We start from the raw sequence: 24,646 nt of genomic DNA, 5'->3' as shown, positions 1-24,646 counted from the left end.
CTGTCTTTTGTCCCTCAACTATCTAACTTTCCACACTGTTCCTCTCAAATTTGAACTTTGCTTCCACCTGCAGGTTGCTTTGTGTATCATAATATATGAAAGTATGACTAACCAAAAGTAAAAGGACATGTTTGCTAAATATAGTATATATTAATAATGAACTGTTATTCTGCTAGTATGAATTCAGCTGGATTTCATGTGACAAATACTGTATGTTAACCTGTTTGAATTGGAGGATCATGATGTAGGATATTGTGTGATTTACACAATGGAGTTATAAATGTGTTTACACAAGAATTTTACCATAAGCAACGTCATTTAGAGATAGTTTTAGGTCTCGCAGGTGAACCGGGCAGACCTGTCATCGTGTTTGTGAACAACTTAATAAAGCAAATTAATGCCCAAAATACAAAGATATTTGCCTCACAACACAACTAATGCCAAATAATCAATTAATTCATTTTTGTCACATGTAATCTTATAAATTGCAGTTACAGTGAAATGTAATCCTATCAGTTCCGTAAATGAATGCATGAATTAAAAAAAAGATTAAATAAAATAGGAATAGTAATAAATGTACAATTTGGGGGAGGGAGGGGGGGACAGGAAGGAAGGCTGCTATCCAGGTGGTTGGACCCTTGAAGATTGTCCTTTGACTGAGCAAAATGTATAGATATTGGGAAGTTTCTACTACAAAGTAAAAGTACAGTAAATATGCATTATCTCTGGAAGTTCTTAGCCTTTTATTACTGCTGGTATTGATGTTCCTTTTACCATATATGCTTGCATATATGTTGACACTGGAATACATGGTTTGACATTGCAGGTCAATATAATAAGCAGTCTTCATACCGTAACACTTTGCAAATATGACTATAATATGAATGCTAAATAGATGTAAAAGAGAGATAACACAAGGCACGAACAAATTCTGTGGCAGGGGGCAAAATCAGTATGATTTATTGTAATCCTATTTATAATGTATTTAATTGTTACTGTTTATTGATCCCCAGTGGGGAAACTACAGTTTACACTGTTTTGTTAGTAATCACTACACGCTGGCTTATAATTGATCCTGATCTAAAAAAAAGATTACAGTTTCAACATCCAAACAACATTCAAAGCGTGGTTCCTAAATTGGTCATATATTATCATTATGAATAATTATGTACATTTATTGGTTTATGCAGCCACTGTCATATTCCTTTCTCATGGCTTGAACAACCATGTAGCCTAGTTATCGCTTTTCAGGGCAGACGATTTGCATAATTGTGAGACTGTTCTGTCACTGGCTTTCAAACGTCATAAAAGATAAAAGAAGATGGTTATCCATAAACCCAAGACAGACAGAAAGCCGAGGGTTGGGAGTGCAGGTGTTCTAAAAGAGTCACAGAAAAGTGATATTTACCTTTCATCATGCCACACTATGAGGCTATGATTAAGAAAATGCTGCCCAAGGTAAGAATAATCATCAATAATTGAAAGAAGAATGAATTTTCTCTAAATTAAACCTAAACAACAAATTGTATAGAATCCATGTAAACACTGCTTGTTTTGTGTCCTTTGATTTTGAAGACATATCATCGTAAACATGTGGCCCATGAAATATGTGTTGCATTACGTCACTTCAAAAACCTTGTGCCCATGATGGATGGATACGGTAAGAAGCAACATAACAGCTATCTGTCGCTAAACTTATCCAAGATATAGCAAACTTCAACAAGTGCTCTAAATGACTGATTTGTTTTTTCAGTTTACAATGATGGAACAACAAAAATTTTGATGTGTCTAACCGGAACCATTCCGGTCATGTTTGCAGGTAACAATGACTTTGCGATTCATACACTTTGACCCTAATAAACTGATCATTTACTTTTAGATACTGACTTTGACGTGGATTCTAAACAATTTAAACAGAAAAAATATCTCTCAGAATATGATACTAAAATACTTTCTCTTTTTGTTATTGTACAAGAAAAGACCTTCAACATCCCGATATGCGTGTGGATTGAGGAAAGCTACCCCCAAACTGCTCCCATCTGCTATGTCAGACCCACACGTGAGATGACGGTTCTCAGTGGAAAGTATGTCTCCGGCAATGGTGATGTCACACTACCTTACCTGCAGGAGTGGAAGAATGTAAGCAATGAATTACTGTATTCTTTGACAGGGTTGCATGTAAATGGATATGGACAACAGCATCATTGTCTATTACCGGTGTTTCCTGGCACTTAACCCTTGAGTGGTGTTATTATATATTTTTATTACACAGCCAATGTTCCCGGGTCTGGTTGACCCACCACATTATTAGGCTTTTAAATCTATACAGCCATAACAACTTATGTTATGATGTTTACTTTAGCTCAATTACCAATGGTGTATGCATTATTTGTGGTTCATATTTACCATTTACCCCTGTAAGATCACATTTATGATCATGTGATCAATTTTGTTTTTTGTGAGAAAACAAGGACATTTTATAATAAAAAAGTAAAAAAGGTAATATGCTATATAGCAGTATATATATATATATATAAACAAGATGTTTGATCATTATTGGTGCTTAATCTTAGAACTTAATCAGAATAGGTAAAAGTGCTTGAAATGTTACAATTTTGTAACTTTGTGTAGGAATAGCAGGTGCAGAAAGACAACATAGATTCATAGCACCTACAATAAAATACACTTGGGTCCAGTACACCCGAACACATCATACAGTATGTGACAGTTGTGTATTGGGAGGGGGGGGAAAGGGGGGGTGTACTGTACTGTACTGTGCAGGCATTGAAAATAAGTTACTTTTTATGTTCTTTACAGAAAATGAGCCAAGGCTAATGAGTTTGAGTTAGTTAATAATAAAGAGCAGTTTTTCTTAGAGCAAACATTGAAAATGAGTCCCACAGACCTAAACAACACACAAGGGTTAAATGTACAGAGTGATGTGGTTTACAACTTAACTGCCATGTTACACTGCTGTGACTTTTTCTTTCTCTTATCAGAACGAATATGACCTAACGAGCCTGCTGCAGGTGATGGTTGTCATGTTTGGAGAGTTCCCTCCTGTGTGCATCCAGCCTCATCTAGAGCCCGAACAAGCCCCATGTAAGTAACACTCATACAGACAGCGAGCGTCCACGTATTTACAGAACAACACCATATGTGCCCTAGATCCAAGTTGATGTTGATTAGACCGATCCAAGATTTAAGTCACACATGATTCAGTGTGAATCTAGGTTCATCATTCCTAAATCTAGCGCGGGAAACACTGTCTCCCTGTCAACGTGTTCATGAATTTTGTTGTGACTGGTTAGGATGCTTCTAAATTAAAAATATATTATTGCAGGTTGGCTACAGTTCCACAGACAACCAGAGGTGCTTCCAAAGGCAGATGGAAGTTTGTATCTTCATTTAGCCAGAGAAGAGGATCCACCTTTCCAGGAAGAAAATGAAACCAACTGTTGACAAATGACAAATGGTTTGACTGTTTGTGTGTTGATGAAGTTTTTAATCCTGTGTACAATGTCAGATGGTGTCCATTGATTATTTTATTGTTAATTAAAGAAGCACAATTAAAAAAAAAAACAAGATTCTTTTTAAGTATGTTTTTCATAAGAACGCAACAAACCAATTTTGTATTTGAATGCCTGTGTGTTAAACGACTGAAATTGCTTTACAAGCAGCTCATAAAACTTAACCTTAACTGCACCCAAAGGCATTTGTTGTTCTTATCTACAAACAATTTGGACTTTTGACCTGTGAGGAGAAAGGTTAATCATTTGAAGAACAAACACAGTCAGGTGCAGTCCAATAAAGTATGATGCATTATAGAAGAGTGTGGTTTATTTAATTTTGTAAGAGAATATAATAAATAAATTCTGATAACTCTTCAGCTAAGCTGCAAAGCTACTGCCTGCAAAAGCTATTGTGTTTAAAAATAGTTGTGACTTATTTTGTAGTGATTTAGTGGACACGTAAATTAAAATCTAAAGAAATCACGACTTTGGGACTACAGAGTCAAAAACAGGACTATTACTTGTGAAAAATGACTGATTCATTCTGGTATTGTAAATAGTACACTGAACAAATGTGTGCCTATTATTGTGGGAACCATTTTTAAAGGAGTTGTCAAACAAGTATTATGTATAATTGCTAATAGCCAAACATACAGTATGTGTGATGGAACCATAGACCGGTTACATGTTTACAGTCAATGGAGGGAACTCACGGGGACCACGCCTTCTGCAAACGTCACACGTGGACCGGAAACAGTAAGGTGGAATGCCGGAAATTCTTTTTGTTGACCATCGGATATTTTCTTTTTTGGCATATTTGAGTTCTGTTAATTCACTGTTTTTTCTATTCTTACTTAATGTGTTGAATCGTGGAGCGGTAACACCATTAATAATAACATTACCCGTGTTAGACAAGAGGGTTTCACATAGGTGTTGCATTATTGTCTTAATTGTAGTCGGGCCCGAGGTCGGGCTAATTCTTAGCCTAGCATCTAGTCCTGCTAGCTAGCGTTAGCTTGTGTTAGCTGTCAGTCTAGCTGGCTTAAAAGCCAGCCGTTCGCCCACTTAATAACTCATTAATAAGAACTGTCAAAACAAAAACTCCAAAACCATGGCAGTTGTCAACGAAGGTTCCCTTAAGAAAATGCTGAAGGTAAGTGTTGCGGCACTTGCTGGCCAACAGTAGCACGTTAGCACGTCAACGTTAGATAATGTTACCGATACCAAACAGGACACTCCCGGTTAAGATTGTCAGGAAATGTAATGCTTAATAAATGGCCTGATGCCACTTCATGTTTAGGACCGTAAACATTTGCTTTTGTTATAAAGAGTCACTATTGTGATACATAGATTTGAGAATCGGCGTACACATCTTGTGTTAAATGTAGCATAGCCGCCTAGCTAGCTCACATCAATAATATGTTAAGTATAAACAAGTTTTTAAGCCACCATTCCTAGTGGTGTATATATGGCTGTTAAAATTTTTTTTTCAAACAATCAAACATTGATCCCACACACTACTGACCTGGTGTACATCACAATATTTTTCGATGGTTGCTATCTTAATGAAGAAAAGAGTATTTGTAACTTATTAAGTATTGTTTTGCTTTTTAATGCTAAAATGAAGAATTTCTTGCTCAATCATAAACCATTGAATACATATTTTTTATCATCTAAGTACAGGTTTATTGATCATTTATTTCCTAATTTAAGTTTGATTGACAAATTACATAGAAGCGTTGTGGGTACTTCCAAATTGAGTTTTTAGTTATATGGTACGGCTACAATTTTTTTGACAATCCAACCACACATTGGGCTTTTTAAGGACTATTTCTTTTGCCAGCAGACAGGAAGTAAACAACTGCAAACTGGGCTATGCCACAAATTACTCCCTGAGTAAATAATTTAGCTTATTAGTTGTGTCAGCGCTGTCTGAGAGGTATACTTGAGTATCAGCAATTATAAACTTTTATATTATAAACTTTCAATATACATACATGCCTTTTCCCCCTCATCTTTCATCTTGTGTTCTCCAGCAATACAAATACAGAGATCTGACTGTTCGTGAGATAACCAATGTCATCTCCCAGTACAAGGACTTGAAGCCGCTTATGGATGCTTATGGTAAATTACATCACACTGATCTCCTTTATTGAACTGTCTGGTCCCCTGGTATGATTGTATGATGGTAAATATCCAAGTTGTTTTGCTAGTTGACATGATGTCTTCTGTTTCAGTGTTTAATGATGGCTCCGCAAGAGACCTGATGAGCTTAACAGGAACTGTCCCAGTGAGCTATAGAGGTAATACATGTTTACCTTGCTCTCTAAAAAACTATTACAATACACATTGTTCCTATTTTAGAATCTGAAAGACTGGGGCATAGAATGTTCAGTGTCATTTCCTGTTCAGTTTTGCATATTGGCTCACCTCTCTCTTGTGATATCACGCTAGCCTGCTCTATTTATCCTGCACTTTTTAAAAACAAACGTGGCATCTGCAGCATCAAGTAAAGTAAATAGCAAATGGGCAAATTCCTCGTTGTTTGAGTTGAGGTGAGAATCCGCCTGAACCAAAACACATACAATTTCAGAACAAGAATGTGCATCTGCAAACAAACTGTATCTTGTGGAGTGTTAGTTAGTCCCTGTCCTTGATCTGCCAGATGTCCTGCTGTTCTGCCATCATGGATCCAATTACATTCAGGAAAAAGGAACACATTGCAGAACCCTTTATAGTGCGCGTCACGCCAAACCCAAAGTTTCTCAACTCTGGGTTTGGGATTACATTGCTGTTTTGCTTACTATCAACACAATGTTGCAGGATATTTTTAGACTGTAAAATGGAAATGTGTGTGATGCACAGTTTATCATGCTTGTGTACTTCATGCAGATGTATTGTAGACGTTGTTCCTGAAAACAGAATACAGAAAAATTGTAAGTGGTGGAGTGATGAGAATGTTGTGACTTAAAATCATATTACATAATCACATTATAACATAGTATGTGTTTCCTGTAGGCAATGTCTACAACATCCCAGTGTGTCTGTGGTTGCTGGACACATATCCCTACAACCCTCCCATATGTTTTGTCAAACCTACCAGTGCCATGATGATCAAAACTGGCAAGCACATCGATGCCAACGGCAAGATCTACCTGCCTTATCTACATGAGTGGAAGCATGTAAGTGTGAGGGCTTTGGTCAATATTTTTAATTATAGACTAGGAGAGGAAATATTGATTGATTGATTAAAAAAAGAATAATAAATAAGCAATACAAACTCTTTGGGTAATGCTGGTATTGAGGATTTGAGATTTCACAGGGTGTCTCCAACATACAACATTATTTAAAGTACCAGTAAGTTAAACTGTAGCTCCCTGGAATAGTTTGGTGTTTATGACTACCAGCCAGTCAGCTTAAAATGGCGCGAACATGTGTGCCACAGAGATACCTGTGGCTGTACTAAAACATTTGAACAGTGGCTTGTCTGTTGATCTTTTAAAAAAGCATTCTGCAAATGTGGTCTTGTTTAATAAAACATGCCCTTCACTGACTGTCTTACAGCCTCAGTCCGACCTGTATGGTCTGATTCAGGTGATGATTGTGGTTTTTGGAGAGGAGCCTCCTGTGTTTTCGCGCCCCACCACACAAGCCCCCTACCAAGCGTTCCAAGCAGCTGGACCTCCTAACTGTGAGTAACATCATTTTTTGTAAGCGGGGTAATCTAATTGGCCATGGCAAAGTGATATGCTGCTGGTGATAAGTATTTAGATAGGACCCACCTTACCATACACTGAAGGGTGTTTTAATTATTTTGGGCAACCCCATTTATATCAGTAATGTTAGTCAAGATATTAGAAACTGAGTAAAAAAACAGTAAAATTCATAATTATTAAGAACTTCAGCTTCTAAAAATATCCATGAGTTTGAAAAAACAAAGAAAGGTAGGATGAATTGCTTCAATTGCTTTAGGTTTAGGCAGGTGTAGCTAGGAAAGTGCAGGATGGGTTTAGTATATCCCAATAAATTGAATAAATAAAACCTGTTTTTTGATTGTAATTTTTCACAAAACAAAATATGTGTGGGTCTTACTCAGCTCCTCAAATTATTCGGAATAAAAAACACTTTTTGCTTTTAACGTTTTTCTATTTCGTATTTTAGAGCTCAAAGGTTAATATTGTAATGCATAAAACACCAGATTTAGCATATGCCCTACATGATCCCTGTGTAAGTAATTGCTCTTCAATTACCGAAATCTTTTTTTTGAATATATCTTTGTGATCAACTACATACCTATAGCAGTTTCTCATTGTAAAATCAATGACGTGTGGGATTATGTCAGGGAACATTTTCATACTGCGGCAATGGTTTAGCTAGTTTCACATCCGAATGTCAGTAAGCATCTTCAATACATATATGTATCTCAGTGTAAGGTTTATATTATTTCTGATGTACATATGCCCTATTATCACATCATGGTTTAAGTAATGCATTTATCAGGCACTAGATGGAGCTCAGATACTACAGCACACCATGGAAACATGAGAATGAAAGAGATAAAGAATATTTCAACTGCATGTCCTCAGATCTGATTGTTTCACCATATCTCTCTATCTCAGCTTCCTACATGCCTGGCATGCCTGTGGTCTCACCCTATGGCCCAAATCCTAACCCAGGGTAAGATGTTTGTCAAGCAGTTCTCAAACCTCTCCCCCAGCTAACTTACATATGCTATATCTCCCAATGAACCTGTCCTGGCATGTTTTTCTTTGGTTTGTTCAGCACATTATCACGAAGAAAGCCTTTTTATTAGTGATGGTGTATTTACATGAATAGCTAAACGTTAAACATCACTTTCTGAAATTTTGAAAAAAACAAAGCTGTTAGCTGTTTTTTCACCATTCATTTATTTGCAGAGGCTACCCAGGATACCAATACCCAGGCGGCAACTCCTACCCAGCCAGTGCTGGACCTGCACACTACCCCACCCAGACTCCAGTTTCCACAGTGGGTATGTACCACCTTTGGTCTCTCAGGTGCTTTGTTTCTCTTTCTCATGGGTACATTTTAAAGTTTAAAATTAGCACAGGTTTCAAATGTTTTTACAAAGTGCAGCAAGATACAGATGAATATGACCACTCAGAAACTGCTATTGTCTCCACTTTTCCATTTACGTTTACGTTACGTCACTTTTGTCTTGCACCCTATTTTCCTACTTTTTTTCTGTCTAAGTGAGTGGGAACAACAATCTTTGACCAATGACCGATGTCAAAGATTGTTATACTATCAGTCACTTAGACACAAAAACTAGTGCTGTCAAACAATTCATATATTTAATTGCATTATTGTCATAGTTAACTTGCGATTAATCACACTAATCGCATATTTTTATCTATTCAAAATGTCCCTTGATTTCTTTTTGACCCATTTTTTTTTCTCATTTTAATGCTCTTATCAACATGATACAATACTTTTAAAATGCTTTCTGAAGCAAAAGATATACATACAGTACAGGCCAAAAATGTGGACACATCTTCTCATTCAATGCGTTTCCTTTATTTTCATAACTATTTACATTGTAGATTATCAGTGAAAGCATCAAAACTATGAATGAACACATGTGGAATTATGTACTTAACAAAAAAGTGTGAAATAACTTAAAACATGTCTTATATTCTAGTTTTTTCAAAGTAGCCACCCTTTGCTTCTTTGAATGCGCTGCAAACCCTTGGTGTTCTCTCAATGAGCTTTATGAGGTAGTCACCTAAAATGGTTTTCACTTCACAAGAGGGCCTTGTCGGGGTTAATTGGTGGAATTTCTTGCCTTATTAATGGGGTTGGGACCATCAGTTGTGTTGTGCAGAAGTGAGGTTGATACACAGCCAACAGCCCTATTGGACAACTGTCAGAAATCCTATTATGGCAACCGTGTTCACTCCAGCTGCTAGTTGTAGGTAGGTAGGTAGGCTAACGTTACCTGCTGCTAAGTGTAGTGTTGACTAGCGTCCCGTGCAGCGATGTTTCAGTTCCCTCTAACACCCGTTTTTGGAGCTTCGGAGAGAACATTACTAACGTTACTAGTTGTTGCAACAGCATGTGAAAAAAACTACAAAGTTCGCTAGACCAAAAAAAAGTTAATCTCGCAATAAAAAAACCAACACCGTTACAATGTTTGTGTTAACGCCGTTAATAGTGCGTTTAACTGACAGCAACAAAAACATAGGAAAATAATAATACATTTTATTTATAATGCCCTTTACATTTCAAAAAGAAATCTCAAAGTGCTCCAATTAATAGGGAGTTAAAAACAGTTTCCAGAGTACGATACAATTGACAAGCAATAATAAAACACCATAAAACTAAAATTAAAAATGAAAACAATGACTGTTTAAAAGGCCTTTTGAAATAGTAGTGTCTTTAGGCCCTTCTTAAAAGTCTCCACAGTTTGTGGGGCCCTTAGGGTCTCTGGGAGGGCGTTCCAGAGAAAATAGGGTTCAGTTTGATAAAATGGTAGTTACCCTTTAATATTACAATACAAAGATTCAACACTTAATTCAGCTCTGGAAAAAAAATGTGTCCTCCTTTTTAAGACTAGTTTACTCTGAATGTTACACATGACCTTTTGACTCAAACTCTCTTGCCCTCTGCGACTTCAGTGGCGCGCTGAGCCGCCAGGGAAAGGTCGTTCGTGTAACTAGAGTTGGGAGCATTAAAGGCCAAAGGGTAGGACGGATCTGAAGGGAAAGGCACAGCCCCCCTCAAGCCATCACACCCTACACCTCAGACTCAGTGCTATACTTAGGATTGGAACAGTAAGTGTGCACAAAGACAGAGCCCTGATATGAGGCTTCATCTGCTGCCCCACCATCGTTAAGCGGCGCGGCACTGAAAAGCTGGTCAGGGATCAGCATGCAGGAGGAGCTTTAACTGTCTCCTATATTTAGTTACGGAAATAGAAATGGGTTTGCCTGTAGACTACTCAGATCTCAGAGCTGAATCAACTCTGACATTTGGAGTGCTGACTCCAGACTGCACATTAGGTGGTCTCGACTAAAGACATCCATCCATGCATGTACACTACATAACCTGGTATTTGTCAATTTTTGAGGCTTTAGTTTGTGCTTGTGTGTTATTGGGTGAAATGTCTGATGTTAAAGTTTAGAAAGGTAGTGTTTACTGCTGGGATGTTCTTTTGGATTGCATTATTACAGTGTACAAGGGTCTTCAATATTTCCAGTAACTGAGCATAAAATTGTTCAAATGTATCATTAGGGGCACCCGGACAGCTCAGTTGGTAGAGTGGACGCCCGTTATAGAGGTTTAATCCTCCAACGCGGTGGGCCTGAGTTTGACTCCGACCTGCAACCTGCTGTGCAGGGGCACTCTGACTCTTGTCATTTTGGATATCAGTCCAGCTATAACCTAAGTGAATGAGCATCTTATATTTTTCTACTACCGTACTGCTCTGATCCATTTATTTCTATGGTCAGAACTCAGGTTGTGGCGGGACACAGAAGTCACAGTTCAATGCGAGTTTAGTACAGCTGTTAAAAAACAGTAGCATTTTGCCTACTGTCAATTTTTGGTAAGCTATATCCATTATTAAAAATTAGAAACATTTTAAACACTTTGGCATTACACTGTACAAACACTTTCCCAGAAGGCAACAGGTCACAATAGACTTTACACTGGAGATCATATCTAATGCTATGAAAACATAAAATATCAAATAAAAAATAAAACATGTAAATTAGGAGAAAGTTAGTTTCACATTTGCTATATGCCAATCTAAATGTCAGTTGCTTCTTTTATTCTGTTTTTGCGTCTAAAGGCTGCTTGGAAGCAGCGGGGACAAGAAGTTGGGCTAGGAATTGTTGATTTGTCGTCCCAGTGATCGTCACATCTGGGTAATGCCATAGAATGTGCGTTAGCATGTCTAATTGTTCACATTTGCATACCCTACAACTCCAACACAACGTAGCGGACTTCGGTGTTTCACTTGCTCCCGCTATAGTGTGACTGACTCGCACTCCATCCCCTTCTTGTGCTAACCTCAGCACCTGTTGCTGACAGTGTACCGCTTAAAAGTTTCTGGGCGGAGCTTGCGCTGGTGAAATGTGGTTCAGCATTACCTGCATCAATCTACTGTGTATTCTGCACGCACCGAACCCCTCCGCAACATAGAAATACACAAACCGTTTCAGCCCGAGTGAGAATACAGAAATACATCTATGTGGATAAAAAACAAAACAAGTATATGAATGCATGTTCAGTGTGTTCCTTCTAAACTTGATCCATTTCACCAATTAATTAGCACTTCGCCAGCAGAGAGTACTTTGTGGGCAGTTGGGCTAAATTTAGCTTGCTAAGATAACATAAACTGGCTAGCAGCCACCACGCAAATAACCTTATTTTAATAATACTTATTTTCTGGTTACAGTAACTAGGTCTATGGATTTGACTTTCTATTTCTCGATACTTTTTACAAAATCTAAGCAAGAAAAAGCCTGACAAATAAGATTAATATTTTAGCACGACAGTCGTTGGGGTTTGCCATTCTGAGTACAGTTTTGGTGGTGAGGGACTCAGACACAGGCGACCCCCCCCCCTAGTGTTTCGGCGGTGCAGCCCTGACGCAGAACACCGAAAGTCGGCGCAGGAGCCTTTACTCAACCAACTGATCCGCAAGGCCAATGATGTTGTTGGGGTGTAGCTGGACTCCTAAAACAGTGTCAGAGAGGATGATGCTGTCCAAAATACACTCCATCCTTCACAACTCTTCCCACACACTCCACAAAACCCTGGTTAGTCTTAGGAGCACCTTCAGCAACAGACTCAGGCACCCACAATGCACCACAGAATGCCACAGGAGGACGTTCCTGCCTGTGGCCATCAAACTGTACAACTCCTATGTCTGAGTGTTACACGCGTGTTTCTCACAGCACAAATTTCCACATCCCACATTAATATTCTTGGACAGTCATGTACAATAACTTCTTTATCAGTTACATGTGCAATAGCTGGTATTTATTCACCGCGGCTACTTATATTCACACTGTACTTATTAATGTTCAAACTGCATTACAATAGAATTTGTACAATCCATTGTCTAAAAAAGCGCATTTTTATCTAATCTTACTTTTTAACCTAATCTCACTTTACTTTATCTTTAACGTTTTTATTTCTTACTTTAGCTATGTTACAGCTCTTACAGTCCTTAGACTGTGAGCAATTTCCCTAAGGGGCTCAATAAAGTATTCTGATTAAGATGGTCAGTTCATTCTTTGTCAACACACATTATAGTAAGTCCAACACTAAAACCTTGTACCTTGTTCAGGGTAGAATATAGTATTTCTTTTAAAGTTGTTTCCTTTGTGTCTGTCCTCTGTCTCACATCACCTCTAACCCTTTTCCTCTTAAGGCCCAAGCAGAGATGGCACCATTGGCGAGGACACCATTCGCGCTTCTCTGATCTCAGCTGTGAGCGACAAGCTGCGCTGGAGAATGAAGGAGGAGATGGACAGAGCTCAGGCGGAGCTGGACGCCCTGAAGCGAACAGAGGAGGACCTGAAGAAAGGACATCAGAAACTGGAGGAGATGGTCTCAAGGCTGGACCAGGAAGTGGTGAGACATCTTCCACTTTTGAAACAATTTTTTAATAGGATGTTTTTTTTTTTTGTCCTCTACGATTTTGTTCCCTCTTTTACTGCTTTTCTTTCTGTAAAACAAAATGATATGGCTGTTATTATTATGCTTCTACTAGTCCGAGGTTGACAGGAATATCGAGCTGCTGAAGAGAAAGGATGAGGAGCTGAGTGAGGCCCTGGAGAAGATGGAGAACCAATCAGAGAACAATGACATTGACGACGTCATCGTGCCCACAGCTCCGCTGTACAAACAGATCCTGAACTTATATGCTGAAGAAAATGCAATTGAGGACACTATCTTCTACCTGGGAGAGGCCCTCCGCAGGGGCGTCATAGACCTGGAGGTTTTTCTTAAGGTGAACACGTCAACACAGCTACAGCTAGTGCATGACATGATGTCTTCACAGGATGCATTCAGACACGGTATTGAGTGTAGATCGCCCGCTTTTTGGCAGCTTTCTAGTCCCAATAACACACAATCCCGGTAATTCTGCACTTAAAACCGAAGGAAATAGACTTGAAGCGTAAAGAATGTGCTTTGGGTTGCAACTGTGAGGCATTATTTAGCATGTGTAGATGGTTATATATTGATTCAAATAGAATAAATACTTTTTTTTGTTACAGCACGTACGCCTTCTGTCCAGGAAGCAGTTCCAGCTCCGTGCCCTCATGCAGAAAGCCCGCAAGACTGCTGGCCTTAGTGACCTCTACTGACCCACGCTGACTACTTGGAAACCTTTATCTTCATATTTTAATGCTCTCTCACTCTCTTCTTCCTCCTCTGTTTTATAACCTTTTTAATGTCCTCTTGTAGCTGTCATTTATTTTTTTTGAATCTCTAAACTATCTGTTATTGTAAGACAGACATCTGTACAGCAACAATCGAGAACCATTAGAAATGCAACATTTATGAAATACTGGATTGTCCAATGTGGCCACAGTTCTCGCAGGACATCATTTGTATTTTGAACTGACCAAAAAAGTCTTTGAGATCATTATGCATTAACAGCCATAACCCATGTGCAAGACATGACACCCTTACTTTAGTGCGCCAATATTAAGTAAAAACCATTTCAACTACATTGTGAACCAGGTACTGCAGTTGACCCAAAAACGTGCTTAACACACACATGCCATATTGGTAAAAGTGACCTGGGAGCCTGTTTTGTGTTTGCCCCTGAGTGTTTGTGGTGTAGCTGGTTTGGCGTACAGTGAGTTAACGTGTTGACCTGTATGTGTTGCAAAACCCCTTTGCCAGACAAAGTCATTTAGCTAGTAAGCACAAATTTTTCGGGGCTTGTCAACAGGGGCTTTGTAGAAAGCCCCCATTTGTCTACTGCCTTCATAATATAAAAGGTTTGGCTCTGATATAAATACCCAGGCCAACATTTCTGGAAGGACGGGACGGGCGGGGTGGGGTTGAGCCTCAGGATTTAATGCTGTATGAGGTCTGGGTCATGTTCAGGAGTCATGGAGTCAAAGGGATCACCTTTCAAGTGGAGGTGATGACGGACATGAACTGGGTTTCTTCACTTTTGTTTGAGTCTTTAAATGGGCTACAGTTTTGAGCTGCCCTGCCACTTGACCTAACTATTATATTTGTTTCCTGTTACCCTGTGTCTCTGGACAAGGTGGTGGGGGAAGTTCTTTGTGTCAGCTGCTCAGGTCTGGATGCATTAACCTCTCAATCATGTACAGTGGTTGTTTCTCTTTCAAGTGGATGACGGTCTTGACATACTTTATTTAAAAAGAAATTGTATTTTCTTTACTTTTCTGTTTTTTCTTGTGTTGTCCACTTATTCCCAGTCCAGCTAAGAGGTTTAGGTTTCAGGAAACATGAGGAAAAAGTTGTGAATAAATCCGGAGGGGGGGGGGGGGGATGAAACATATTGTACTAATCAAAAGTTAACTTATGTAAAGTTTGCAAACAGGTCTCATTTAAATTAGCCTTTTACTAAATGCACTTTGAATTGTATGATAGAATGTCTGCTGTTATGTTTTTCTTGTTTCCAATTCAACCGTAGATCACCTGTTCTTTCATATCTGTAGATTTATGTAAATCAAGTACAAATAAAAGACATTAGATTTAATGGTACATCTTTGTGATCATTTCATTGATCCAAATTATTTCACTTTATAGTGTTAATTGTTAGGTGGGTTATCAATCACAGCAAAGTGACATTTTATAGTGTTTGGACATGAACTTATTGGACTGAGACCACAGAAGGTACTTACTGTTTATGAACTAGTTGTAATTAAAAGTATTTTAGAATCCACTGGTTAGTTCTTACTGCTCAAACAGTTTAACCCTTCTTGAAATACTGTTGGATTTACTAATTACTCAGAAGGTGTAGCGGTATTTAGCAGTATGTTCACAATGTCGCAGAAGCTTGGGACTGCATTTAGATTTTCCCCTGTATAAAAACCTGATCTGTCTCGTGATTTGATCTATTAAACCTTTTTCACTGCCGACATGTCATAATAGCACAAGTGTTTTCAAAATCAATTATGGCTGCATTCCACTTAGAGGAGAGGCCCTGGTATTGTGCATGCTGACTCACTGGTACAGCTTTCTGGGACTCTTGATGGAATTGAGCCATCGTTAAGGTTATCACTTTCAGCCGTGCTTTTCTTACTATGACAAGTCACAATGTATGCTGTGAAAAAAAGTATGGCTGTGTACCGAGTGGCTCAGTGAGCTGCTCTGTAAACATTCAAAGTGCCTAAAACTAGTATTGATGACCAACGCAGGAAGAAGGACACACTTGTATCATCATGGCAGATTTATTCAGTGTTACAGCAAATAAAAATCCATATCCAGCTGCCATGACAGGTACAGTTCTTGAGTGAGTCGGGTGACTAATCGACCATATATAAGGTAATATTATTACATACATAGATCTTACTGGTATCAGAAGTTATACATAATACTATAACTTTTCTCTTGATGTCCTTTTCTCCAGAGTTAGTTGGAGTAGAATAAATATAAAACTCTTTGGAAGTATTTAGGGTGTGCAAACAAACCGCTAAGATTTTTAGCTTCTGTTATGATTCATAACCTGGCCCTAGGTTATGATTGTAGCTGACTATTTCCCATTGGTTCTCTGTTATCTCTTTGCTTGGTTAAAGTATACTCAGCCACTTTGTTGGCAACCCCTTTTAATTCTCTCAGGTTTTTCTGGCGGTGCACTTGAGGTTAGGAGTGTTGATGATGGCTTCAATGCCAACCAGTACACGTCGCTTTGCTTTTCTCAAATGATAAGGTACTTTGGTATCACAGGACATTGTCCCAGTGACATATGCAGCCGAGTTATGACTGTAGGTGGATAGAAAGCCCTCCTCATAGGGGCCGGAATGTCTCCATTATACTCCAAAATGGAAAATGAACAGATTACCAAGTGGAAAAACAAACAAGCGGCAACAGTCACAGAATACAAAGTACAAACAACAAACAATGAGTGTACTGAAGAAGCAGCAACACTTCACAGTAACATACAGTACATAGAATGTATACACCTTATTTTTCTTGTGTAGACAAGACAACAAATAGATAAACTAGCTCCAACACTTGCTGAGCTTAAAGGCTTACAGGGGTGAGTGGGGTGAAGGGGGGGGGGGGAGAGAGAGAATATCTGAAGTGCCATGGGAGTCAACCACACACAGAGTGTATAGGAGAATTCAAAGGAGCGCTCTTCACAGGGTGAGCTCCTTCTGTACGCCCCACAGGGTCTCAGCGCTCTTCACCAGCTGCTTCTCTTCGTCAGGCTTCAGGGTCACGTGAATCACATCTGTCAGGCCGCTGTTGCCAAGGACACAAGGGACGCTCAGGAAGACCTCATCCTTCACGCCATGCATGCCCTGTAAGAGGAAGGCCGCAACGCAAGGTCGAGGGGTTGTTGGTCATTTCAAAATACATATACAATAGTATGCTTGTGTGAATGAATCGATACAATGAATTTCATCATGTACGATCTGCCAAACATTTAAATGTATGGCTTGCTTCCAATCTCCTCACCTGGACCAGTGTGGACACAGGGTGCACTTTGTGCAGGTTCTTAATGATGCTTTCCACCAGGTCGGCCACGGACATACCGATGGCCCAGGAAGTGTAGCCCTTCAGCTTGATAACCTCATAGGCACTGCAGTAAACACACACACACACATTTAAAAGCAAGAACAACAGGTGAAGAAAAACATAACTGAAGCAAACATAACGTTCTGTACTCTTTGGCATTTCGGACAGTGTTTGCTCCCACTTTGTCATTTCCCCCTCATCCCATCGTCTTCCCAAACTGTTTTCAGCTGCTTCTCCCAACGAGAGAAGCACAAAATGGATTGCATGTTCAAGGTTCAGGTCTAACCTAATGCCGTCTGGAAGGGGACGTTTATAACGGACATTCCTCAGCCTCTGCTGTACTGAGCTTGATGTGTATGTGCAGAGTGGCAAATAAATCTGGCCCATGTAAGTTAGCTGACTGAACTTGATGATCAAGGTAGTGCCCCATAAACTCAACACCATCCCAACATCTGGATTTGTACAGTACAGTTGGGGAAGTTTGTGTCCCCCCCCCCCCCCCCCCGTTTCTGTCTTATTTAATACCTGAAACCTTTGCACATATCTCTGATTAATCGACTATTGTGTTGTACATGGTTGACCCCCCCAAAACACCTAGATGTTGCGAGATGGGGAGGGCTGATAGTGAAATAATGGTACACTATCTCAGTTTACAGGGCAAACTGTTCAGTTCAATATTATTTATAGTATTAATTCATAACAAGAGTTATCTCGAGACACTTTACAGATAGAGTGGGTCTAGACCACACTCCAGAATTTACAAGGACCCAACAGTTCTAGTAGATTCCTCCAGAGCAAGCAACAGTGGCGAGGAAAAACTTCCTCGTGGTGACTGTTGCGTCACTTAACTTTCAAAGTAATGACGAAACTTCCCATTACAAAATACAACATCAAGCACAGGTAACAACAATAGCAATGCTGACTAGTCAACACTGATAGGTCATTTAAAGTTGAGAATGGAGGGTGAACCTGTCTTTGATTAGGGATTAATTGGGTTTCCTGAATGAAAACCTGGGAGCGGAAGTGAGGCCATGAGCGCTACTGAGCAGTGTTATGTTCCAGGGAGCGGCTTTTGTGTTTGTGCTGGCTGCCATGCCCCAGTGAGCCCTCGACACAGTAGCGTACTGTGTACCCGCCTCTGCTTGCCTGTTGGCCCGAAGCCCTGATCAAATTCCTAACCACGCGTAGTCAGCTCTACTGGATTCAAGTTTGCCGGTTGGCATTCATGTGTCCTTTTGTTTCCAGGCCTCTGTGACTGTAAGCCATGACAACCCTAATTGTCTGTTTCAATAAGACATAATATGGATGGCTTCCACCTCAGTGCTAGACAGATTTCCTGGGCACGGGGCCGATTGCTTTGCAGAATAAAAATCAATTAGCGCGTGTGAAAAAAATGTGGTTTGTAGGGTACTTCTTTCTTCAGCTTATTGGTGCATTACTGAAAGAAGAAGAAAAACAAAAAACATGTGTACCCACCCATCGACCACCATCTTATGAACAGCCTTCCAGTTCTCACTGTCACCCTCAGACCCCATCTGTGGGTTGAGGCCCTGCAGAGAAACTCCAGCAACATTCACCCCGCTCCACACAGGCACTACGAGAAACAGACATGGGGATAGATCAGTTAATCGCGACGACAAATTCGACACAAAAAAATAGATTTGAGAATTTGTTTTTAGTCACAGCTGCATACCACTGGAGTCTCCGTGCTCTCCGATGATCCAGCCGTGGCAGCTGGAAGGATGGAGCTGGAGTTTCTCTCCCATGAGGTGGCGGAAACGGGCGGAGTCCAGGTTGGTGCCAGAGCCGATGACGCGGTGACGGGGGAAACCACTCAGCTTCCAGGCCACGTAGGTCAGGATGTCCACTAGAAAAATAAAAATCACTAGGTAAAAGGGACAGCTCTTAACAATCATTTCAATCTTTCATCACTATTTCAAGCCTCACACCACTCCTTCCTCTCCTTTCCCTCATCGCTGGTCTAACCTGGGTTGGACACCACCATCAGGATGCAGTTGGGGCTGTACTTGACGATGTTCGGGATGATGAACTTGAAGATGTTGACGTTGCGCTGCACCAGGTTAAGACGGCTCTCGCCCTCCTGCTGGCGGGCACCGGCTGTCACCACCACCACCTTGGAGTTGGCCGTCACACTGTAGTCTGACAAGTTGACAAAAAAAGAGAGGTGTTCTGATGGAGCTACAGAATAACCGTTTCGGTGACATACCCGAATAAAACAAAATTCTTCAAGAGACAAAAAGGTTGTAGTCATTTTTTAACATTCTCACCTTTGTCGGCCACAATCTTGTGTGTCTTGAGGAAGAGGGATCCGTGCTGCAGGTCCATGACCTCACCCTTCAATTTGTCCTCCATCACATCAACCAGGGCCAGCTCGTCACACAAGTCCTGATCATATACATACAACAAGTCATTCACTATATACGGTGAATCTTCTATTACATGGATAAAGCTACAGTGTGGCTTACTCAAAGGGCTGAACTGTTATAACCAGTTACGTCCTTTATCTCAGCCTTGATTGTTCGGCAGCATTGTTAGTTGTTAAGACCTGTGACCTGGTTCCTCTCAGCCCCCGGTGTTCCTCAGCTGGCACAGATCCAGCTAACTTGTTGTGAATAGAACCCAGACAATACCATGGAAATGCAACGCTTCCTGTCCAGGTTTGTATAATAACGTCACATACGGATTTGTATTCCTACCAATCTGCACAGAAGATGAATCCATTAGTCAGCACAACCTCAAAGCCCGTTTGACAGGAGCCCTTGGAGGTTTCTCACTTCAGAGACCCTATTATTCCACTTGTAATGGAATAATAGTAGTTATTCTTATGGATTTAAATACGCCTTCATCTATGCACGTACTTCCTTTTAGGTTTCTGAAGTGTATCAAAGTTTGTGCTTTTCAAGGGCTTATTTTACGCCCCTATCCCACCCATGAGTTCACTTTGTTATGTAAAAACTGAACTAGCACTGATTTACTCTTTGACCTTAGCCTGGAAATCATGACCAAATTCCAAAAGATTAAGGGTCTGGCATCAGGTAATGAAAGTCGCCCATCAAGAGGGCGGCACTTTGCTCACATTTGCATATCATCCATGTACGCAACTGGATAACGCTACGACCAATCATAACACATGGGGTTACGTATCCAAAGCCCCATACGCATAGCTACCAGCGGAGCGAACTGGTAGTTAAAACTGTCGTCATCCGTTTAGCTCGCCTATGACCCGCCTATATCAGATACCCCACTGTGATTGGTGCAGCTCGGCTAAGAGGGTATGATTAAAGAGCAGCATCACTCAATGCCAGAGTAACTCGATGAGCAAATTCAAATGGTGTTCGAGAGAACTTTGACCTGTCATTCACTCTACTTTCTCTTTGCTCATTTCAAAAGCGCTTTACTGATTCACACAAAACCACACACACACATTCCTCAAGCTCTCACTCTCCACACTTCTCTTTTTCTGTCTCACCTTGAGCAGGATGCTGATGGCAGAGGCCATGCCGACCATGCCGACACCCACCACCGTCACCTTGTTCATGCTGCCAACAGGCTCCTCCTTCATCACATGGCTGATCAGCTTCTCCTTGGTGGACATCTGTGGACAGTAAAGAGGTTTTAGGAAAAAAGTAGGCAAGCAGGTGAATAAGAGTATACAAGGGGAAGGAGGGAGGTCGAGGGAAACAGAGAGGCAGTAAAGTAGGGCTGCATAATGTGTGTGACAGTTTGAATGCACTGTTACCAACAGGCCCACACCAGGACATACGTGACTGCTCTCTCATCTGACAAGGACTGAGTCAAACTTGGATTTCCCTTTTTTAGTCACAGTTCCAGAATTGAACGTTTGCCCTTTTCACAACCCCAATAACATCACCTCAAACAACCACAAGTTCCACACTCAAATCTTCCACCCTTGTCTCACATAGAACGGTTTGCAGACAGTAGTGTTACAGCGCCACTCTGGGTTTCCATGGTAACCACTTCCTGGAAAAGTACTGCAGCCTGTCTTGTGTAGTAGTAAACCTTCCCAAACTGACGTCACACACACACACACACACACACACACACACACACCTATTTATTTCCTGGTTGGGCTGAGTACTCACGCTTACATCATCAGCATGACTAGCCTGGTTCTCTGTGATGTGACAACATGCACGTAGTGGAGTTTGAAAGGATTAATACCTTCTTTGAGAGGATAATTAAGTCCTCTCCATGGTGAGTTTGTACACAATAGTAGGATACGGCAAGTGGGACAGTCAAAATCCTCTCATCCAATTATCTGTCCCCCAGAAGGGAGCTGAAAGCTTTATACATGCCAGGACCTGACCCTGAGGTTTGCACTTTACGACGGGACCCGTTAACCTCCAGTGATAGATTAGCCTACTATACATGTTTAAAACTGTCCAGAGTTCCTTTCTTTACTGTTAAAATGTGCTGTACAAACCAGCCAAATTACTACTGTAGCATGACTGAATGAGGATTACAAGAAGGATTATTAGTAACGTGAGAACGTAATACGATATAGCTGGAAAGACAAAGGGAGATGGATGCTTTGTGTCAAGCTTTGGATTAATGTACATTTCTGGGATTTAAAATAAGTAGTTGGTACACAAAACTAGACAACTAAAACTGCTTTACGCGTGCTTGCGTTATCATATTTTCCTGTACGTTTTGACATTTACTTAATCTGATCAGTGGGTATTTACTGAGCTCTGACGGGGTGTCAGGTATCATGGCTGAGGCTCAGCATCCGGTCGTTCACATCTCGTTTATCTACTTGTGAATTACATGCGATTATACAAAACGTCAAGTTATTTACCTTTACGTGTTGAAGTCATATTATCAACAGGAAAAAAACATTTAGATTTCACCGTGTGGTTATAGAATGTAGTCAGACTGTAGCTGGCAACAGGCTGAAAATGACAAATACAACACAGTGCCAAGTATGGCATTAGTTTGATTAATCTGAGAATTTATGCACGCAAATTGTTATGGTAGATTCATATTTTTGAATACTTTACTTAACCCTTGTGTTGTCTTCACTTTGGGGACCCTCTCCTATCCCTCGGGTCAATTTGACCCGTGATTTATTTGGAGTTACTTACTGTGTAGCTAAAGGAAAAACAATTCTGAAATAAAATTTTACTTCAAACAAATATTGTCTTAATCTCAATTTCAAACAATTAAAAAAATATATAGGTATGTTTAGCGAATGCTATTAGTCTCTACTGGAACACAATTAAAAATGGAAGTGTGGTTTGTTTTTTGTCATAAGGTTGTAATTAATGTTAAGAATCCACTATGTGATCATTATTATGGTCATATCCAGAATAATTTTCTGAATTGAGTCAGGAATACATGTTCATCACAAAAATAAGGTAAGGGCATATTATTATTTTTTGTACCATTTATTCTTCTTGTAAAAATTTGAAATGGGTCAATTTGACCCAAATACCATCCAAGGTCAAGCATAAAAGTTAAATGCATGCATCTGTGACGACCAACATATCTGCAGCACCGATAAACTCTCACTAAGATCTGCTTCCCAATGGGCCAGCATATGAATGCAGTGCCAGGTCATTAATGGCCACGACTGCTGTGTGGGGGGATGGTTGTCAGCAGCTGGGGGCATCCGGCCGCTTCCACCAACCATCTGATGCAACGATCGTTACATCATAGTACCGTTGTATTATCATAATGGTACGTTTCCAATATTGTAGGCCTATTCGCGTGGGCAAGGAGCCACTGTCACAAAGTAAAGGGTAACATGCTCTCTTACATACATCCATCGTCAAAACCTGGAGTCGGTGCCAGCTCCATTCACAACCAGACAGACACTACTGACTTTAGCGACACTCCCCTTTTCTGTATCCTTCGAAAAAGCGCATCAGGTTGCTAAAGACAGAATATTAACAGTCTTTGGTCCCCCCCTTTAATCAATGTACCAGCAATGCCTCAAATAAAGGGATGGTTTCCCGATACACCTGTATGTGTAATATTTTAGTCAGAGTATTTTACCTTTAGGCTTCAGTTAAACAGCCGGAAATACGAGCTGGGGTGTCTGTTCCTCCTGATTGCAGCTTTTCCGCAGAAGTGGTGCTGCGCTAGGGATGTCTCGCGGTATTTAAAGACAGCCCCCTCCGTCGACGTTACGTGCGTAGGCTACATGCTAATGAGCTCGGGTGGGACTGGTCTGTGGCTGTGGTCTCGGTACATGCCGGATGTCACGTCCGAGGCAGGATGGATAATGCGGTAGTAGTGAGTGTTGCAGAGCCGTCTAGCCTATAACCATGGTGTGCATCATCCTATCTATGCTTGTTCGTAATACTTCGAGGTAACATGTTTTGTAATTGGAATGCGACACTATTATTTGTTCCCGCGCTAGAATCCTGTTAGAGGTCACGGAACTTATGTGTGGTTCATAAACGTGTCAGCTCAATTAAAAATGAGGTTACAAATCATTACTAGGTCTACTAACGGTGAAAAGACGGTCTGTGACTTAGCAAAGACTTAGTCTAAGAATTTCTCACTAAATATTCGTAATAAGTGTCCCGAGAAGCCTGTTTCCTTATCTCTTCTGAACGTCCACCAATGATGCATCTGCATTAAAGGACCCGGATGTTAGTCATAAAGGACATTTCCAAGCTATCCCAATTCAGGGGCCGCAGCCTCCGAAGCCCCAGTAGGCCGAACTGGGAGGTCTCCGAAATAAGATGGTCTGGTCTGCAGAGCATTTCCTGTTTGACATGAGATCCACACGTTAACTACAGCACCGAAATAGAGCCAGAAGTTGTTATTTTTGTCTCAAAGAGAGAAAGAGAAAATAAGAAACCCTCATGTTATGCCACCATATCATCAGAATTGTAGCGCCCCCTCCTGTGTAGCTAAAGGTATTACAATACAAAAAACACTATTACTTAACCTTTACTAGCCATTTGTGTTAGGCAACCTATTCGAGGAATGGTCTCAGTCTGATAGAGCAGATTTGACTGACAAAAGACATGGAGTTACATATAAGTTACAACATAGAATTTCCTAATATTTTTTTATTGTATTGCTCCGGGACCAAAGAAAAATTGTGCTCTGAGACTACCCAGTTCCACATACATATGTGGGCTATTTACACCTGGAACTTCTTTGGTCATGTTCAGAGGAATCTGAATTGATGTGATTTTTATCCATCAAAAGAATTATTTGAGCAACATCCATAAGCCTTTTGTATGTTAAGTCACGAGTCACACTATGCTATTATGTCAAAACACCCCCAATAATGAACAATAAAAAGTCACAGCAAATCTACAAATCAGTTAAATCAGCTCTCGGATCCTTTCAACCACTAAGCCCTTGCCAATAACCAAAACGTGTAAGAATTCCAGCCTGCCTTAATATCT

At 40.3% G+C, this 24,646-nt stretch overlaps 3 protein-coding genes across 3 annotated transcripts; 2 read left to right on the top strand and 1 right to left on the bottom strand.

Moving 5' to 3' along the window:
- The first annotated feature begins 1,329 nt into the window (after positions 1 to 1,329).
- On the top strand, positions 1,330 to 3,462 carry zgc:123278 (uncharacterized protein LOC641569 homolog). Its single transcript, XM_034879090.1, has 6 exons — positions 1,330 to 1,458; positions 1,576 to 1,660; positions 1,754 to 1,819; positions 1,976 to 2,139; positions 3,000 to 3,102; positions 3,344 to 3,462. Exons 1-6 carry the CDS (start codon positions 1,417 to 1,419, stop codon positions 3,460 to 3,462), a joined length of 579 nt encoding a protein of 192 aa, XP_034734981.1. The 5' UTR covers positions 1,330 to 1,416.
- Positions 3,463 to 4,247: 785 nt separating this feature from the next.
- On the top strand, positions 4,248 to 15,249 carry LOC117948852 (tumor susceptibility gene 101 protein-like). The gene is made up of 10 exons (XM_034878772.1): positions 4,248 to 4,665; positions 5,549 to 5,636; positions 5,750 to 5,815; positions 6,531 to 6,694; positions 7,077 to 7,203; positions 8,132 to 8,189; positions 8,429 to 8,523; positions 12,934 to 13,136; positions 13,276 to 13,515; positions 13,784 to 15,249. The coding sequence occupies exons 1-10, from the start codon at positions 4,624 to 4,626 to the stop codon at positions 13,871 to 13,873; spliced, it is 1,173 nt and encodes a 390-aa protein (XP_034734663.1). The 5' UTR covers positions 4,248 to 4,623; the 3' UTR covers positions 13,874 to 15,249.
- Positions 15,250 to 16,819: 1,570 nt separating this feature from the next.
- On the bottom strand, positions 16,820 to 23,540 carry ldha (lactate dehydrogenase A4). Its single transcript, XM_034878773.1, has 8 exons — positions 23,274 to 23,540; positions 20,725 to 20,850; positions 19,523 to 19,640; positions 19,221 to 19,394; positions 18,928 to 19,101; positions 18,711 to 18,828; positions 17,175 to 17,298; positions 16,820 to 17,017 (listed from the first exon to the last, which is right to left on the bottom strand). The coding sequence occupies exons 2-8, from the start codon at positions 20,848 to 20,850 to the stop codon at positions 16,853 to 16,855; spliced, it is 999 nt and encodes a 332-aa protein (XP_034734664.1). The 5' UTR covers positions 23,274 to 23,540; the 3' UTR covers positions 16,820 to 16,852.
- Positions 23,541 to 24,646: the final 1,106 nt, after the last annotated feature.

The sequence above is a fragment of the Etheostoma cragini genome, chromosome 8 (assembly GCF_013103735.1).
Source record: "Etheostoma cragini isolate CJK2018 chromosome 8, CSU_Ecrag_1.0, whole genome shotgun sequence".
Classification (NCBI taxonomy): Eukaryota; Metazoa; Chordata; class Actinopteri; order Perciformes; family Percidae; genus Etheostoma; species Etheostoma cragini.
The sequence above is the reverse complement of the archived record's forward strand: the minus strand, read 5'-3'. Positions and strand labels throughout refer to the sequence as shown.